At 33.5% G+C, this 20,582-nt stretch overlaps 1 protein-coding gene across 1 annotated transcript; it reads left to right on the plus strand.

The window, feature by feature from the left end:
* Nucleotides 1–1,943: 1,943 nt before the first annotated feature.
* Nucleotides 1,944–3,215, plus strand: LOC308499011 (heterogeneous nuclear ribonucleoprotein D-like). The gene has a single exon (XM_081051806.1). It carries the CDS (start codon nucleotides 2,028–2,030, stop codon nucleotides 2,931–2,933), a length of 906 nt encoding a protein of 301 aa, XP_080907932.1. The 5' UTR covers nucleotides 1,944–2,027; the 3' UTR covers nucleotides 2,934–3,215.
* Nucleotides 3,216–20,582: the final 17,367 nt, after the last annotated feature.

Genomic DNA, 20,582 nt, shown 5'->3' on the forward strand with positions numbered 1-20,582 from the left:
CTAATGTGGTGATTAAACTTTCAAAACTTAAAAGGCATTAACAGAAAAAGCCAAAAGACTTAAGTTCAAATCCAAAGAACTATTTGAAAGAAATTATTCAAAAGTCTACAGAAGCAGATGTTCAATATTTTACATACGCAAATTATGGGCTTCTTATAAAGTAGCACTTTGGGTTGGGAAGACTGAGAAAACATAAACCCTTGAAAAGACATTAATAAAATACTGCATCAAACATGTTTGCTTGAAAATGTTCATTGACTGCTGCAAAGAATGTAATTAACGCACCACTTTTCAATGACATACAGTATCTGAACATATTCAGATACTGAGGACTAGTTAGAAGAACAGACAATGCTAGCAAAGTATTTTTCATTGCAGCTTGATTGATGCACAAATATTTCCATCAGGACATATTTTTTCATTCTATGGACAATTTAATTTTGATGAGTTTAGGATGGAAGATTTCTCTCTCTTTTTTTGTGTTTGTTTGTTTAATTTTAACAAACACAACCACCTCTGCACTCTATAAAACTATGACTTCTTACATTGTAGACCAATGTAATTTGGAGGTTAAATTTTGGGTACAAGTAGATTCTAACGGTGCAGCTGCAATAGTATGACACATTCTGGAGTAGTTATCCTAATTAAGGAGCTTGTACCAGAATGTAAAACATCACAATGCTTCCCTCATTGAAAATGTTATGTTAAAAAATAAAAATCATTTTGACTAAACAATCAGCTAAGTGATGTAATAAAATGATAAATAATGTAAAGGCTAATGGGTTAAATTTGATATTATTCTTCATTAAATGATAAAATCAAAAATGATTATACATAAGTACTATTGCGGGCTGAGCTACTAATTTTATTGATGCTAAAGAGCCTACCAAAAATGTTTGCACTAAGAAAGGATGTGATGTTTTTGTCAGGTAAGAACTAGTGTGATTCCAACTGTGAATCAGATGTGAGCAAAACAGCTATATTAGTTTATTTGTCTGATATATTTGTCATTTTATTAATCCTATTTCTTATGCAAAATGATGCAACATGTTTTTCAATGGTAGAAAAAGTCAAAGAACAAAAACAAAAGTGAAAAGTTGGAGGTTTTCAATGAATTACAATGGCAGTTTTCAAAATTTAACTGTTTTTAAAGAGGTAAATGATTCTGTTATTATATGGCTGCCAAATGTATCATAGAACATTGCATAAGTTGGTAATATATTTTGAGTTTTTTCCATTCAAAGAAGATCTGTTTATGTGAAATTCATGGATCCAGAAATCATTTATTTCACTAAGCAATAATATAAAATATACCATAATTCTACAGCATAAATTATTAGAATTGCTATTGATGAAGGACTGAGGACACTTTTGAGCACAAAGCATAACTTGCTTCATTTTTAATAAACATAAAAATAAATATCCTTAGCGGGCTAAAATTGCCTTAAAAAAGTATCTTCCTAGAATAGACCTTCTGGGAAGGGAAGCTCAGAAAAAGTGGTGTCTTTACTCTGAGTACTATTTAAATAGAACCAATTTACCTTTGCATTATTCCCTGTGAGTAGAATTGCCATTAATCTGAGCTATTTTAGAGAAGTTGGTAAGCAAGACATGAATTCATTTGCCATATTTTACTGTAAATATCGGAGGAGTCAGTGTTCATTTCACTTTACCTATTAGCATCTATATAGGGGAACTGCTATTTTATTTCTGAGAATTTTCTAGCTGTTGTAGAGTTGCGCTTCCCAATATCCTTACCTATATGTACACTTAATAAACAGTGTTCAAAGTTTTATACCTTTTTCTTTTTCTATACTATATATGTTCCTATTATATTTATTAAGATTTATTTTATTACTGTTGAACGCAAAAAACTTTTAAAGAGGAATTTAAATAAAGTGTATTTAAAAATATTACTCTATCTCTTCCGCCGCCATTTTAAATCCAGCTCCATACAACGCTCAGCCGCCGCTGCTGCCGCGACTCGGACTGCGCGCCAGCACCCCCTGGCCGACAACTCCGCCACTATGGAGGACATGAACGAGTATAGCAACATAGAGGAATTCGCAGAGGGATCCAAGATCAACGCAAGCAAGAATCAGCAGGATGACGGTAAAATGTTTATTGGAGGCTTGAGCTGGGACACAAGCAAGAAAGATCTGACTGAATATTTGTCTCGATTTGGGGAAGTTGTAGACTGCACAATTAAAACAGATCCAGTCACCGGGAGATCAAGAGGATTTGGATTTGTGCTTTTTAAAGATGCTGCTAGTGTTGATAAGGTTTTGGAACTGAAGGAACACAAACTGGATGGCAAATTGATAGACCCCAAAAGGGCCAAAGCTTTAAAAGGAAAGGAACCTCCCAAAAAGGTTTTTGTGGGTGGATTGAGCCCAGACACTTCTGAAGAACAAATTAAAGAATATTTTGGAGCATTTGGAGAGATTGAAAATATTGAACTTCCCATGGATACAAAAACAAATGAAAGAAGAGGCTTTTGTTTTATCACATACACAGATGAAGAGCCAGTGAAGAAATTGTTAGAAAGCAGATACCATCAAATTGGTTCTGGAAAGTGTGAAATCAAAGTTGCACAACCCAAAGAGGTATATAGGCAGCAACAGCAACAACAGAAAGGAGGAAGAGGTGCTGCAGCTGGTGGACCAGGTGGTACTAGGGGTCGTGGACGAGGTCAGGGCCAAAACTGGAACCAAGGATTTAATAACTATTATGATCAAGGAAATGGAAATTACAATGGTGCCTATGGTGGTGATCAAAACTATAGTGGCTATGGCGGCTATGATTATACTGGGTATAACTATGGGAACTATGGATATGGACAGGGATATGCAGACTACAGTGGCCAACAGAGCACTTACGGCAAGGCGTCTCGAGGGGGTGGCAATCACCAAAACAATTATCAGCCATACTAAAGGAGGACATTGGGGAGAAAACAGGAGGAGATTGCTAAAGTAACCCATCTTGCAGGACGACATTGAAGAGATTGGTCTTCTGTTGATCTAAGATGATTATTTTGTAAAAGACTTTCTAGTGTACAAGACACAACCGTGTCCAACTGTATATAGCCGCCAATTAGTTTTCTTTGTTTTTACTTTGTCTTTTGCTATCTGTGTTATGACTCAATGTGGATTTGTGTTTATACAAATTTTATTTGTATGATGTCATGTTAAACTTCAAATAAATGCTTCCTTATGTGAAAAAAAAATAAAATAAAAATATTACTCTAAATAGCTAGAGTAATTCCTTAAGTTTGAACAATTATAAAAATGAAATATTTGAATCAAAATTATTTAAATTTAAAAAGTGGAAGATGCCAGCATAAACAATCAGTCATGAAATAAATTTTCAACAAGAATAAAGACACTGTGTAATTATGACTTCAAGTGCAAGAGAGAAGATCGAAAAAAGAATGGCCTTAAAGTCAGAGACTGGAAAGTGACTCTGAAGGAGAGTTTACGCCATTATTTCCTACTGGAGAAGCAGTGTGATATCTGATTGATCTGTATGAAGTAGGGTACAGGACATGAGGATCTTAAGTTCTTTCCTCTATCTCTCACTTTGGCTCTGAGATATGTGCTCTTGTTTGCTCCTAGCCATTCTATAAAGTGGAGATAAAGACTCTGTCCTCATGGAGTGAGGTATCAGTTTTACAACAGAGCCTATGACTTTATGATTCCTAAGGTACATTCTTCCACCTAGGTCAGGACAAAAGCTGATATTTTTCTCTCCATATGTTTGGCTCCTTTGTCCATCTAATTTTGGACAGAAATCTGACAAATTAAGTCCCAGTGCCTACTAATAAGAGGCAGTTTTGCAAGTCATAAGCTGAAAATCTGAGGGGAGATACAATTTTCATTAAAATAACAATTTATTATTTGTCTTATATAGATATATTATAGTCTTCTCTCCTCTCTCTCTGTCTCTCTCTCTTTCACTCTCCTATCAACGATCTATCTATCATGTATCTATCTATCTATCTATCTATCTATCTATCATCATCATCATCATCATCGTCATCATCTATCACCTTATATAGCATTTGGGCTGCTATCCATGCACCAAATTATGTCATAAATATTTTTGATAACACACTCATGCATATTTTATTATAGAAACAATGTCATATTTACAGTTCATCCTGTTGTGAAATATAGTGTCTGCTACTCTGATTTCCAAAATATTCATGTGTCCCATGGAAGATTCTTGTGTACTTACCTGTTACCACACTGATTGTCATAGAGTGAAAAATAATTCCATCTTTCCAACTATTTTAACACAGACTTTTAAATACAGACTTGTCATACTCTGCTCCATTCACAGGAGTTCTTGTCAACTTGCATTATATATGAATAACACAAAGACTTAAAGACATTTCCTCTGGTTAAATAAGAAAACCTAACAGTTTTCCAGAGCATACAGGATTAATCACACATAATAATTACGCAAAGTGATAACACACTTATTATAAAAGAATATACACACCATTAAACAAGCAGTGACAGAAACTTCTAGGAAGGAGGAAAACACACATTAATTGGTGATGATAAGGAGGGAGGAAAAGACTCCCAGAAGTATAAATTCTCATTTTCCCTGGTGAAGTAGTTTGGGTCTAAGGATTTCAGTGTTCTGGTTCTTCTGTGTCTGTGCTGGCCCCTGTTGTCAATGAATCATCAGCAGGAAAACACTTGGCCATGACAGTCCCTTGTTGGCCTGGCACACAGAGCAGATTACTAAGCATCTTGTCCTTCGTTTTCAATTTTATGCTTTTAAACACTTCTTGATGCCAAAGGAGTCAAGTGAGACCGCAATCGAGAGGAAGGATTTTATAATATCACAAAACAGTATTAGATGAACATACCATTTTTTAATAGAGTGCTTCTGTTTTCAAAAGCTGCTTCCATTGTATCAGGGTAAGAAATTTCTCTGATTAACCCACATGTTTTGCTAAAGGAAGCACTTATCTTGCATTTGACTTTGTTAGTGGAAAGCACCAAAACCAAACCAATGAGGGAAAGAAACTTGTTGTTTCCACCAATTTAGTTTCGTTGAAATGAGTTGCATGGTCACTTTATAATTTATATTGTCCCTCATATTCACAAAATGATGATCTGTATATCCTGTAAACGTATAAAGCCTTAGGTTTTCTTTGAGTGCTAGTAAGTCCACCTACTACTTCCTCCCATTAAATGGTAAAACAAACATATTATTCATTACCAGAGTCCATCATGGCCTCTTGCCTATTTCTCCAAATGATGGGTGGTTGAATGTGGCTAGAAGTGTTTCCTCTCTGTGTGGGTCACTGGCATTTCTAGTAGTGAGAGAGATATAGCTGGAATACGTAGTCATGTCTAATTAATACTGTTGACTTTAAACAATCAATGTCCCTGTGTGCACTCTGGAACTTCAAGTTCACTATTCTCTGAGAAAGGATTTCTCCACCACTATGTATAAATAGATTTCTCTGATATATTCCATATTTTGAGACAAACATCAAATTACGTGTACTAATCATGACATCCTACACAATTACTCCATCATGTTAAAACTTTTAGATACAGTGGAAGCTCTGAGTCGGGAACCAAGAACTATAGGTTATAATCCCAGCTTTACTTCTAACTAGCTATATGGTTTGCAGCAGGCTAACTATGTATCCACTCTAAGTCTCAGTCTCTGGCTTCATAAAATGATGACGACACGCAGACAATGCATCTAAGTGATTCAAGTGAGATGCATGACAAAACGGTGTGTGGATTTTGGTAACTCTTGGGCCCAAGTTCAGCTTAAGGGTGTGCAAATTCATTTATTTTTTTTTAATAGCAGTCTGTTAGCTGAGCAATACACATTTGTTTTGGATTTACCTTGGGAGGTCTTAGTTTGCAACTTAATGCTTTTTAAGAAGCTGTTTAAGCTCTTTCCAACGCAAGCTCCTTTGATTCTACAAAAATCCTCTATGTTAATATCCAAACTAATTTAGTGCTATAGAAGCAAAAGCAGACATATCTTATTAAAAAAAAATAACAGAGTTATTTATGTCATTTTTCTTTGGCTGCATAGCCTGAATAAAACTTGTGTTTTGCCAGACTTCGTAACTAATATAATGAGCAGGAACCATCACTATGGATTTTCCCATCAGCAGCACACACAGTAGGCCATTAAAAGAGTGCCACCATATTAGTTAGTATACCTCATTATCCACTGCATTTTTACTGACGGTCTGTTTTCTGGCTCTCTATATGGGGATTATTAAATGCATAAGAGGCTCAGATAACTATATTTTAGCTTTTTGTCAAATATTTATATGTCATGGGTAGGGTCTTGCAGAGGAGTTGTGATTAGTTGCCAAGGAATATCAAGAATCAACTGCAATTGTTAGTATTTGAAGGTTTTTCTGTTTATTTCTGCAAATGCAGAGGATAAACACTGTCAGTTCAAAGTAAACTTCATAGTATGTATAATTTTCAAAGATGGTCGTCCTCTAAATTTTTGCATTGTTCAAAACACATGGCACAGTGTAAGATTTTCAGTCAGTTCTTTGGGGTTAATAGTGCCATGTGTGAAGTATCAAGCAAATGCCTTGCCCTCTGGCCTCTTTGAAACTAATTAGAAACTTCCATTAAAGAGCCTAATATCTAATGGCGACTTACAAGTGAAGAAAACGAGTGTAAACAGAACCAATGCAATCACAGCTGTGAAGGATACAAATTCTAAGTCTCATATTTGGAATAAACAGGAAAACACAAACAACTTGAGTTTGAGAGAAGATAATAAAAGCAGGGTATGGGAAACACAAGCTACTGTTTTGCAAGACACTGTTTTGAGTGATGTTCAGAGGATTTTGATTGGAAGCAATCATTTATCTCAGTCACTTGAGAACTATTTACTAACATTGTCCTCCCTGCCAAATATGTTTCCCTCATTCCCACTGATGTGATTAGGAAACTAATTCCATCTAATGAGGATTCCCAGTTAGTGACAAATACTACTTGCTCTATAGATTTATTAAAATCCTCCCCTCCCTACCTCTAAGACAAAGGTAGGCGTATAGAATCCCTGTTTATCTTTGAAATGTTTTTTTTTTTCTTTATAAGAGAAGGTGAAATTAGTATTTGCTCCATGGTTGTTACCTTATTTCCTCCCTCCCTACTCTCCCCTTCTCTTTTTTCTTCTACCTCCCTATTTATCCTCCTTTTTCTTTATCATTATTTAGACATACTTCATACTCTGGGGAGTTGAGTATTTGTAAGATATTTACAAAATAATAATGACTATCCCTTATATCAAAAAAGTACAATCCTAGGGGACCTGGAACAGAATAGAGATAATATATATATATATATATATATATATATATATATATATACATACATATATATATATGTATGTATATATATATATATATATACACACACACACACATATATATACACACACACACATATATATACACACATACATACATATGTACATATATATATACATATATATACATACATATATGAATAATAGAAATAGAATGCTACTGGAATTGATAGAGACTTAGGAGGTGGCTTTGTATAGTATAGTAGATACAGCACTGGTTGGCTAAGTGTTAACAGCTCTGGGGGCTGGTCCTTCCTGTATAAGGAATTAGCTACACCACTGAAAATTTTATTTTTCTTACCCTAAAGATAAAAGAAAAAACATAATACAAAATGCGGTAAATGCTATGAGAGAAATGCCAACTATTTGCAATGGGAATACATAGAGGAATAGGGGAGAAATCATGGAGAAAATGGCATTTGAACTGGACCTTGAAAATTATGATGAATTCTAGTAATCAGAAAAGATAGACAAGAGGAGAGGAAGAGAGGCATTTCAAATTGAGACTACAACATCAGCATAGGAAAACATAAGCTATTATTCAGCAAGGGAAACAATTGGGTTCAACAAAGGCATAGAATGTTCTTCTCAAAATGTGTAGTATTTGGTAATTCCCAGTGGTCTCTCAAGTGATGCTAAATTTTCTTGGCAATTTAAAAATTCAGGGAAATACATTGAATGTCACAAATTTGAACGGAACTATGTTGTCTGTATAAATATTAATAGTTCTTAACAATATTTATATTTTAAGGGTTATCATGTTCTGCAAAGATTATTATTTAAACCAACGTTTAGTGAAAAGTGTTCACTTTATTTTAACTGAAGTATTTTTATGTCAGCTCTATCTTATTATTAGATTTGCTAAATTGTGTTTTCTGTTATTATTGTGTATGCTGCATCACCAATTAAGAAAAAATAGGTCAATGATTCAAAATGTTGAATTAAGACATAAAAGTGGGTGGGAAATACCAAATATAAGAAAGCATATCACGAATAGGACATTGGTGTCTGAGAACAATATAAATTTGTTAGGCACTAGAACAACTAACTCTGCAAGTATGATGAATTTCTCAAGAACTTGAAATAGAAAACTAAAGACAGGAATTATGAGGATGTATATTGGAAAAATCATATTTTATTCAACCATCTGCCCACTAGCCTCTAACACTCACTGCTTCCTCTGATAGGAAACATGAGCAGGAAGCCTTCCATGCTTTCACTTTTTAAACAGATTACAGTAACCTCTCATAAAGTAGCAAAAAAGTTAAAGAAATGCATTCTAGGAGAGAAAACAGAATGAGACAGTGGCAAAATTTTCTCTGTCACAGCTCCTTTTGGTAAGTAATGTATCATTTCAGTCAAACATAGTATGAAAGAACAATTACTATCATGATGTGTACCATCACATCCCTTGTTTTGCAGGAGGAAACACTGAAGTTTAGTGTATTGAAAAGTACAGGTGACATGTAACGCTCAGAAAGAGGGTCTCTGTTTCATCACTAAAAATCATGCCAAAGGAAAGAAGATATTTCATTTGAAATAAGACAATTTTCTTAGCTGTCACATGGCATTCAAAATATACATTGGGATTAGGACTCATAGACCACTGAAATATTTGACAATAAAAGTTTGCACCTGAATGATGATTCCAACATCATTTTATTTACAGAGATCAGTTTGTACTCAATAATATACCTAACACTTAATTTCATGTTGAATAAAATTTTGAAAACTGAGACCATGTTACAATCTTATTATACACAATTCACAATCATGTACAATTATGCATACTTTCTAGAAACACTGTATAAATTATTTTTATTTTTTAATTAAATTTAGTGGGGTGACGTTAGTTAGTAAATTATATAGGTCTGAAGTATACATTTCTATAATACATCATCAATATATTGCATTGTGTGTTCACCATCCAGAGTCAATTCTCCTTTTATCACTACATATTTGACCCCCTTTAACTTCCTTTACCACACCCTGCCTCCTTACCCTCTGATACCACTAAATTGTTGTTTATGAGTTTTTTTGTTTGTTTCTTTGTTTTTGTTTGTTACTTTCACTTTTATATCACACATATGAGTGAAGTCGTATGGTTGTCATTTTTTTTTTCCTGTCTGATTTCCCTTAGCATGATAATCTCAAGATCCATTTATGCTGTCTGAGGTGGCAGTATTTCAACTTTTCTTATGACCAAGTAACATTCTATGTACAGATCTTCATTATCCAGACATCTATTGAAGGACAGTTTGGTTATTTCCATGTCTTCGCCACTGGGAATAACGCTTCAATGAACATAAGGGTACATATATCTTTGCAGATAAATGTTTTCAGATTTTGGGGGTAGATACCAAAAAGAGGGATTGCTGGTAATCCATATGGATGGTAATTCGATTCTTAATTTTTTGAAAAGCTTCCATACTCTTTGCCATAGTGGCTGCACCAATTTACATTCCCACCAGTACTGTATGAGGGTTCCTTTTTCTCCACAACCTCTCTAACATTTGTTATCACTTGTTTTGTTGGTAAAAAACATTCTAACAAATGAGAGGTGGTATTTCACTGTGGTTTTGATTTGCATCTCCTTAATACCGTGTTTCCCCAAAATAAGACCTAGACAGACCATCAACTCTAATGCATGTTTTGGAGCAAAAATTAATATAAGACCCGGTCTTATTTTAATATAAGACCGGGGATATAATATAATATAATACAATACAATGCAACGCAACGCAACACAATGCAACGCAACGCAACGCAACGCAACACAACACAACACAACACAACACAATACAATACAATATAATACCGGGTCTTATATTAATTTTTGCTCCAAAAGATACATTAGACCTGATGGTCCGGCTAGGTCTCATTTTCAGGGAAACATGGTAGCTAGTGAAGTTAAGCATCTTTTCATATATCTGTTGGCCATTTGGATGTCTTCTTGGGAGAAGTGTTTGTTCAGATCCTTTGCTCATTTTTTCTAATTGGATTGTTTTTTTTGTGTGTGTTGTTGAGATGTATGAGTTATTTATATTTTTTGGGTATCAGTCTCTTTTCAAAAGTCTTATTCACAAATATCTTCTCCAATTTGGTTGTTTGCCTCTTTTTTTTAATTAATGGTTTCTTTTGCTGTGCAGAAGCTTTTTAGTTTGATATAGTCCCATTCATTTTTTTTAGTTTTACTTCCCTTGCTTTGCGGTCAAATTAATAAAATCTTCTCCGAACCCCAGGTCCATAAGTTTAGTACATATGCTTTCTTCTATGCAATTAATTGTTCCAGATCTTATGTTTAGGTATTTGATCCATTTTGAGTTACCTTTGGTGTATGGTGACAGAGAGCAGTCTAGTTTCATTCTTTTGCATGTGGCTTTCCAATTTTTCTATCACCATTTATTGAAGAGGATTTCTTTTCTAGACAGTATGTTTTTGGCTCCTCTGTCAAAAATTACTTGCCCACATTTATGTAAGTTTATTTCTGGCCTCTCAATTTTATTTCATTGGTCTGTATGTCTGTTTCTTTCTGCCAATATCACACTGTTTTGATTATTGTCACTTTGTACTTTAAATTGAAGTCAGGGAGTATACCGCCAGACTTGTACCTTTTTTTTCAGGATATCTTTGGCTCTTTGGGGTCTTTTGAGTTTCCATACAAATCTGATGGTTTTTTGATGGAGTGTTTTGGGTTTTCTATATAAAGAATTATGTTGTCTGCAGAAAGTGACAATTTAAATTCTTCATTCCCTGACATCAAAACTTGGTAAGGATAACTCAAAAAAAGAAAACTACAGACCAATATATCTAATAAATACAGATGTAAAAATCCTAAACAAAATACTAGCAAATCTAGTGCAACAAATATTAACAAGGTTATACATCACAATCAAGTGGGGTTCATTTCAGGAGTACAAGAATGATTCAACATATGCAAATTAATCAATGTAATACACCACATAAACAAAATAAATGATAAAATCATATGATGATATCAATAAATACAGAAAAAGCATTTGACAAGGTACATCCATTTATGATTAAAACACGTAATAAAATGGGTATAAAAAGAAAATAACTCAGCATAATAAAGGCTATAATGAGAAACCCTCAGCTAATATCATACTTAATGGTGAAAAACTGAAAACTTTTCCTCTAAGAGCAGGAAGAAGCCAAGGATGTTCCTTATCACCACTATTATTCAACATAGTATTGGAAGTCCTAGCCAGAGCAATCAGGCAAGAGAAATAAATAAAAGGCATGCAAACTGGGAATGAAGAAGTACATATACTTTTGGGGGCAAGGAGTATCTTTATTTTCCACCTTGAAATATGCTATTTTGAAGAGAAAGTTGTACATCAAATATAAGACAAAAATATGTCCTTTCAAGGCACTAAAAGTGACAAAAAATACTTGCTATGATTACAAAAAGAAAGCTCAAATAAATATAGCACACACCTTGAATAGCATGAAGCTGTTATTTTCTGGACATAGTATGGGTGTTTTCAACTTGAGGATGAGCTACTAGTATTATTTAGGACACTAAGGTACAAATGATAATTACTTTTTAAGAAAATATTTACCATATCTTAATGCTGTTCTTCACCCATTTTGTAAAATAAATTAGTTATGTATTAGTGAAAATGAGACAACAGAATATGAACAAATGTTATCCAATACTAAAGGGAACTAAATAGCATATTAAACTCACTTTTTGTTGTCTTATTATAGTCTTCACTGCTCTCACAGGTGGCCCATATACTAAATGTGTTGCACTGTCCAGTTCAACTTGACAAAAATTCAGCTGAGAGAATACAAGTCCTCTAATATAGGTATTTTCATGTCAATAACATGTTAATTGCTATTTTGATTATTGTGTTATGTTCCATCACCAAATCCTGAAAATGAGAGATGTCTCTGTATTTAGTACATTGAAAGTAGTCTTTTGTAGGGTCTCTGCTTCATCTAAATATCTATTATCTTATTATTTTCCCCATTTTCACTTTGAGGCAGTCTTACTGTCCTCACTAATGTTTTTGGACTCGCCAGTCCATAAACTTTTATTTTAACTTCCCTCTGCTTGAATACTCTTGCTCCAGTTATCCATTGCCTAAATCTCTCACTTCCTTCAAGTCTTTGCTCACATATCAACTTCTCAATGAGGACTGCCTAGAAACTTCCATCTCTACAAGTTTCACAAAGTATTTATTATCCTTCTTACTTTATTCTACCATTTATAGTCCTTAACACTTTTTAATGTACTAAATAATCTACTTATTCATTACATATATCATTTATTTTCTGTTTTCTGCCTTTAACAAAGAAGTTTCTTAAGGGTGTCAAGGATGTGGAATTTTGTCTGCTATATCCTATGGACCTAATGTATTCAAGTATCTAGAATGTTTCTAAGCAAATAATAGATGTTCAATAAATATTTTTCTTGTCTTCACTGATAAGTTACCAAACTGTTATGATTATGTGTTCAAGTGGCCTTGTTGATTAGAAATTACTGAGAGATAAAACAAAACAAAACAAAACAAAAAACTGAACGTGAACACTGAAAAATGGCCCAAGCTGTCAACAGTCCAGATGTAGATACTTCTGTGAAAGTCTGAAAATCAAATAATCATGCTCCTGATATTTAATAATTAATACTATTTATAATAAGACTAAAATATAATATCATGCTTTGTTTTGATAAATTTTACATCATGATAAAGTCTTTTAATTTGGACAAACTTGGTGGTGTGTTTTTTTTGCCAAACATCCATCAAATGGTTTGCATATGCTAAATTTTTGAGACACCTTGACATATTGTATATAAGAAAAAGCCCTAAGAGATGATGTTTGAGACTAAAGTTTAGACCAGATTGCGGACTGAAGTGCTTTCAAACAATCAGTAAGAACTAATGAGAACCAGCATGAGAGGTAACACCAAGGAGATAAATGATATGAGAAAAGAGTTAGAGATATTTCCCAAACATCTTAGTCTCACTTGGCGATTGGAATGTCCTCCTTTATAATTTTGAACAAATGTGTAATATTTTAATCATATTTTTATTCCAGTGTTCTCCAAAGATAACATGGATAGGCCTAACAGATAAAATAAAACATGTTAACAATTATATATATATATATATATATATATATATATATATATATATATATATCTGTATATATATGTATATATATGTATATATATATATAAAATTGTTCCAGTGGTATCTGGAAACAGATACCACTATCAATTAAATACAGGTATAAAATCATTTGATTTTTATTGAACTCGGAATCTGGCAATATTTTAGAGCAACAAACTAAGCAAAAGTATACTGCTAAAAGATGTAATTGATCCAAACCTCTGTCTACTCATATTACCCTACCAATTTGGATTCATTTGTTAGAAATCAATTACCTTGCGTGAGACAGACACAGCCATTGTGAAACACTGACACATAGGGTCGATCATGAGAGTGAAGGTGAACATAGTGTGGGGTGACAAAAAATATGTGGAAGGAACAACTGGGGGAAACAAAAGGTAACCATAGAGTGTGTCCTGATGGATAAAAGATGTGAGAGGCTTAGAAATATACAGGGTAACCGTAACCTCTTTTCTAATAAGAGGCGAAACTGAGTGGCATACCAGGATTTCAAGCCCCAAAGTGAAAACCAAAATTGGTGAGGGAAGCTGTAAAATGAGAGATGCCTGTCCTGAGATTCATGGTAATGCAAAAAATGCAAAGAAACACAGTTGGTTTACAAACCCTGACTTCTAGATCTTTTTTATCTCAATTTATTATTCTTCCTCAGTCTGCTCTCTCTTCTTTCTGTCCATTAAAGAGGAATAAAAATAACAAACCTACTCGCATAAAGTGAATAAATTGATTATAAAGAAATAGGTCCAGGATTGTCAGCATATGTGGGGCCTTGCAGGATAATAGTGCTGCTGTTCTGGTAGTTTGAGTATAGATAGTAATTCACTTGCAAGACTGTTGACTGAGATGACAACACTTTATGTTAGCTAAAAGAAAAATTACTTTTAAAGAAACAGGACAAGAAATAAACAATTATATATCCCTGCTATGGGCTTGGCACCATCCTGTTCTCTTTGAAAGGCTATCTTATTTCATCCCCTCAACAAACATGTAGCAAACAATAAAACAAACATGTTTTACTAAAACCAATTACAGATGAGGTAACTGTGTCTTAGAGAGGTTAAGTCACTTTCCTAAAGTATATAAAAGCTTTCATAAATTATGCTATAATGCTGATTCATTCCATTTTTTTCCTCTGCAGCTTTGTCTTAAAGAACATTAACTCCTCTTTTAAAAGTTTTCCTCGACTTGTGTTGTATGAATCAAGGAATATGTCACAAATCCACAAAAGAAGAGTTTTCTTCTCATACTTTTGGTTTATGTATCACTTTCTCAAGCAGGCCTTCCCTGGTCATCCAGACTGGCTTAGCTAACATGTTTTTCACATTTTCATAGTAACTGTAGTTTTCCTTTGCAGGCTATATGACTTTAGTAATTATACAATCAAGTGTGTACTGCTTACTTTTCTACCTTCTCTCACCACACTTTTTCATGAGATAAGAGATTGTGACTATTTTGTTAGTTTATTGCCAGTATTATGGAAGAAAGGAGAGAAGGAAGGAAGAAGAAAGGGTGGGAAGGAGGAAGAGAGGGGAGGAAGCTTCTGCTAGAAACATCAGGACCATATTCCAATGTAATCATGCAAGAGTATTAGATTACCAAGGGAACTGGCAGGTTGTCCTCTTGTCATCAGCAAATCTAACTAACTGCTGTGCAATAGCGTCTCTCTGACAGCTCAGTGTTCCACTGGAGTCAAAGTCCTCATAATAGATTCTTACGTTTTAAACAGACAAGATTAGCAGCTATGGTATATGAATATAATTTACTTAAATATCATGTTTGCTTTTTTCCAAAGTTTCCTATAAACTCGAATTTTGATTTCTAAGTAGGATGTCAGAAAAATAATAAGAGACAAACACGTTGAAAATTGACGTGTGTGTTTGTGTGTATGTGTGTGTGTTTGTAAGTGATTATATCTTACTTTCTATTTCCACTATGTCGCATAGAATAGTAGTTAAAAGATGCAGAACCCTAAGTCAAACTACCTGGGTTAAAATTAGAGCACCATTATTTACAAACCAAATTACCTTGGGCAAGTTCTCTAAGCTCTCATCGTCTCAGTTTTCTTTAATGTTACCAGTTTAGCTGAGATAATATTACTCACCTCCAAATAACCTAACAGACCTAAATATTTTACAGACCAATGCCTTAAATACTATAAGTGCTCAATAACCCTGACTATCATAATCATTACTTCAAAGAAAAACTAGGAATAGAATGTGTGAGGATTTGGAGAAATTCAGAGCTGCTTAGCTCCAAAATGTATAAAGATATCCTGATAGTATCTTCCACTATATGGATAAAATTATTTTACTCTAAATTGAATCATACTTGAGATTATTATGCTAAGTGCAATAAGTCAGACAGAAAAAGTCAAGAACCATATGATTGCACTGATGTGTGGGCTATAAAACCGAAAACAACAAAGGAATAAAACAAATAAATGAAGAAACAAAAACTCAGACGCACAGAAAATAGTTTAGTGGTTACCAGAGGGTAAGGGGGGAGGAGGGTGGTAGATGAGGGTAAACGGGATCACATATATGGTGATAGAAGGAGAACTGACTCTGGGTGGTGAACACACAATGTGATATATAGATGATATATTACAGAATTCTACACCTGAAACCTATGTAACTTTGCTAACCATTGTCACCCCAATAAACTTTAATTAAAAATAAATTAAATTATAATTTGAAATGCAGAGATAAAGTAGGATCAGGAATAAAAACACATCTCAATATGTTAGAAATTCCCTTTTCTTCCCTTTCTTTCAAAATTCATCCCAAAATTAGAAGGAGAAAAAAGAATAACAAAAACTAATTTTTCTAAACTGGGAGATATCTTTAACCATTTAACCCATAACATTTCATAACAGGGACTTAGCAGGGTAAGAGAAAGTCAAATTAAATAGCTGTGAAGGAATGTCCACATAGTAAAATTTTCTCGAATTGCAGATTCCATGCAAGTCTTTGGAGGTGATGAGAGGGATTAGTTTGGATCTGAAAACTGAAACAGATTGAACTCACGATAAAATTCAATGAGACTAAATTTAAAATATTAAATGGAAAAGTCCAGAAATAAACAATTCATACATACTAAATTGCATGCAATTCTGACTAGCATATGGAATCTGGAGTCATGCTGCTCTGTCCCACCTGGGAGGTGAATCAGCCCTTTGTCCAGAGTATCCAAGCTGCCTGCACTCCCTGCTCCTTAGTCACTTAACCCTCTCAGTTTTCAGATTGTTTGTCAGAGATAGAGAGATAGAGAAAGAGAGAGAGACCACATTCATATAACTTTTGTCACAGTACATTGTCGTAATTGTTCTATTTTATTATTGTTGCTAATCTTTTACAGTGCCCAATTTATAAGTTAAACTTTTATCACAGGTATGTATGTATTGGACAAAAATCTGTATAGAGTATATATAGGATTCAGTACAATCAAAGTTTCAGGGATCCACTGGGAGTCTTGGAATGTATCTCCCACACATATGGGGGAATCCTGTAGATTAAATCTATAGATCATTAACATCTTAATAGCAGTGATTCTTCTGATCTATAAACATGCTATTTTTATTTCTGTTTAGGTTTTATTTAATTTCTCCTAACAACTTCATGCAATTTTCAAAGTATAAGTCTTACATATTTTTTGTTAACTCTATCCCTAAGTATTGAATATTTTTATACTATTGAACAAAGTAATTTTAATTCAATTTCAAATGTGTTATTAATGTATAGAAGACAGAAAATGTTTAAACTGAACTTGAATGAGTGATACATTTTGTCAAATACCTTTTCTGCACCTATTTTTTATGTTGATTTTGTAACTTACTCCTTTATAATGTTTTTATATTAAATTTATTGGAGTGACATTGGTTAATAAAATTATATAGGTTTCAAGTGTACAACTCTATAATACAACATCTGTATATTGTATTGTGTGCTTACCACCCAAAGTCAAATCTCCTTCGGCATCTATTGAGATAAGTACAAACTTCTTTTTCTTTTTCATTTTAACATTAATAAGGTGAAATAATTAATTTGATTTTTGAATTCTAAATCTGCTTATCTTTCCTGAGACAAAACAAGACACTTTCAATTTTACATTGGTGACGACTGAATTCCACCATATTTTTTCCAATAGTGTTCACTTTTGTTTTTTTCACTCAGTTAAGTTCTTGGAGTAGTTGGATCTTCAAGGGAGGCTTCATTTTAAGATTTTAGGGCAAGTTGAATAGCCTTTAGTCCATGGCTAATTGTGCTCCACTACTAAGGTGATATTCTGAGGATTCTAATGGTCTCATTTATTACAAGATGTTTGTCATGCTGATTTGTGGAATCATGACCTATTATTCGACAAGTGCCTGTGTAGTCCATTCTAGTGATTATTTTCCTGTAAATTCCTCTCACACAAGTACAGATCAGCCAAAGGCAAAAGGGGTCCCCCTGCAATACATGATGTTTTAAGAAGCTCAGTAGCGTTGATCAAGAAAAAAACAGCATAAGGAATCAGACAAAAAGTGTCTCATATTTGGAAAGAATATACATAAAATTCCCTTTGATGCTAATTTAAAGTATATAGTATTTAATCTCCAAATATTATTTTATAGCTATTATTCAAAATTAATGATACCATAAGAATCAATGCGTATTTAAAGTCATTATCAATAATGTATTTTTCTTCCATTAGAAACCTAAGCAAATATTTACTTCCAAACTAATAATTTTATTTAGATTTGATATTTTAAGTTAATTAATGCTAGACTATCTTGATGTGATCATGTTAAAACCTGCTTTTTATAAGATTAAATAATTTTTCTCATTGTATTTAATAAAAATAAGTTTTCCTCCTTCTTAGTGGGAGATATAAAGTAATTCAGTGAGCTACAGGTATTTCTCAATATATGTTAAGCAATTCTTATAATGCAAGCTGACATTTATTGAGATTTTACTATGTACTGATAACTTTACATACTTTATTGTGTTGTGATATAAAGAATCTCGGAGTTGACGCAAATTACTTGGTTGTATTTCTCAGTTCTGTCAATTTCTACGTGTCAATGGGAAAATTCACAAAAGTTTTCCAAAAATTCATTTACTTATCTATAAAGTGAGGGGAATGATACCCAGAGAATCTGAACATAAACAAGATTTAAAAACCTTTCTAAAACTCTATGATACAATATTATCTTTGAAGATGAGCCATCATGACATTTGAATATTCCCTTTGATATTCATATGATATGCAATGACATATTTTTTATTTCATCATAACATACATTTAATTATATATGTATGTGTTTGCATATATTTATGTATTTATGTGTTTGTGTGTGAGTATGTATATATACACACACACAAATGCATACACATATACACATACATAGTATATACACATGTACATATATGTTTTCACATATGTACATATATGAACATATGTAAGTTTCATCTACGTACATATATGTTTTCAACATATACTTCAACAAGTTTTTTAAGGATAGAAAACAATGGCCAGTCTCTTCTCTAAGACTGACCAATATGTAAACTGTTTTCATATAAAGACCTTCCATCACATTATATTATAGATAATTGTACTAGAATTTATTAATTCGGTAAGTGGGAGGTTAGATCTTTCTTTAATGCGGCAGTCATGTTTTTTTTTTTCCTTTTTCACTTACCTGTTTCCTCTTATTTCAGTCTTTAAAACCCATACTCAAAAATCATCGTTTATCTGAACTAAAAAGAATTCACGATGTTTCCAACAGTTCTTGAGTGGCAGCAGTAGAGTAGCAAAGTTCTTTTGTTGCTCAAAAAAAAAAAAAAAATACACCTTAGATTTCAAGATCAGCCCCCAGGAGTTTAATTTTATCAAAGAATAGATGTCTTATGAAATAAAGTCCCAACCAACATAATCAGTAGCTTTCAAAGTATGTTTGACATTGAGATAGACTGAAAAACAACATAGGAGTCAGAGAAACAGACATCGATGGCCTGTCAAAATTTTGCAGACATCATGCTATTATCAAGGCACATCAGGATAAAATAAAATGACCTAGCTGACCACAGGCTTACAAATGTCCTGGGAAGGAAGGAAAAATGGTGAATCAAAAGGTAGCTTTGTTTTATATCCCCCCAGGCCTTCTTATTGACAGAAGTGACAATGGTCCCAAGATGCACCATTATCTATGACCAGCAAGCAGACATCAAATGCTCCTGAGCTGCATCTGTCAGAATATAAAATTCTGCTCAAAACAGACAGGGCTTGTTACGTTTTGTTCAGCTAAGGTTTGTCAAAAGCCAGGGTCACTTTTACGTGCCCTGCCCTGAAGGGGAACTGTAAAGCCAGAGAAGTACGAGATTCCTCAATGTTTCTTCTGCAAGGAGTCTTTGAGTCTGCTTGACCAAAATGTTTTGAAAGTCAAGTCATGACTCAAAGGCAGTGGAAAACAAAGTTAATAGTCTGTCATTTAACTACTTAGGAATGAGACTCACATGCTAAAGAGGCAGAGTTTTAAAAGATTCTTACATTTAGAGAATTTTTGTGCTAAGTGTGATTTGTTATTTCAAACTCAGAAAAGAAAATACTACTGTTACTGAAATTAGAGAGAACAAGTTAATGTGCCTGGCCAAGCATTTTATGCCAGGGCATTATGGAGCTTATTACAGTCTGAAATATTTACACTGGTAAGAGATTCCTCTAATTTGCTTCTTTTTTGACTAAAGAGAGGTTTTATATACAAATGTCCAGCCTCTGACACTTAAGTAAACTCAGTAACTTGGGGAAACATCTGTTAACCAGTCATAAGAAAATGCAAGTTGAGAGTATTTCTTTAATTGACTTCTTAAAAAAAGACAAACTGTTTCCCTCTTTTAATACTTTTGAGGGTGAAAATGTAGCCATCACAAAGACTCTGAACAAAGGGATTTTTTTCCCTCTCCTCCCCTCCTTTATCTTTTTCTTTTCTTCCCCATTTAACTCCATTCCTCTCGCCCCTCCACTCTTCCCTTTTCTTTTATTGTTTTACTTCTCAATTTATAG

The sequence above is a fragment of the Rhinolophus hipposideros genome (assembly GCF_964194185.1).
Source record: "Rhinolophus hipposideros genome assembly, chromosome: 6".
In the NCBI taxonomy this organism is placed as follows: Eukaryota; Metazoa; Chordata; class Mammalia; order Chiroptera; family Rhinolophidae; genus Rhinolophus; species Rhinolophus hipposideros.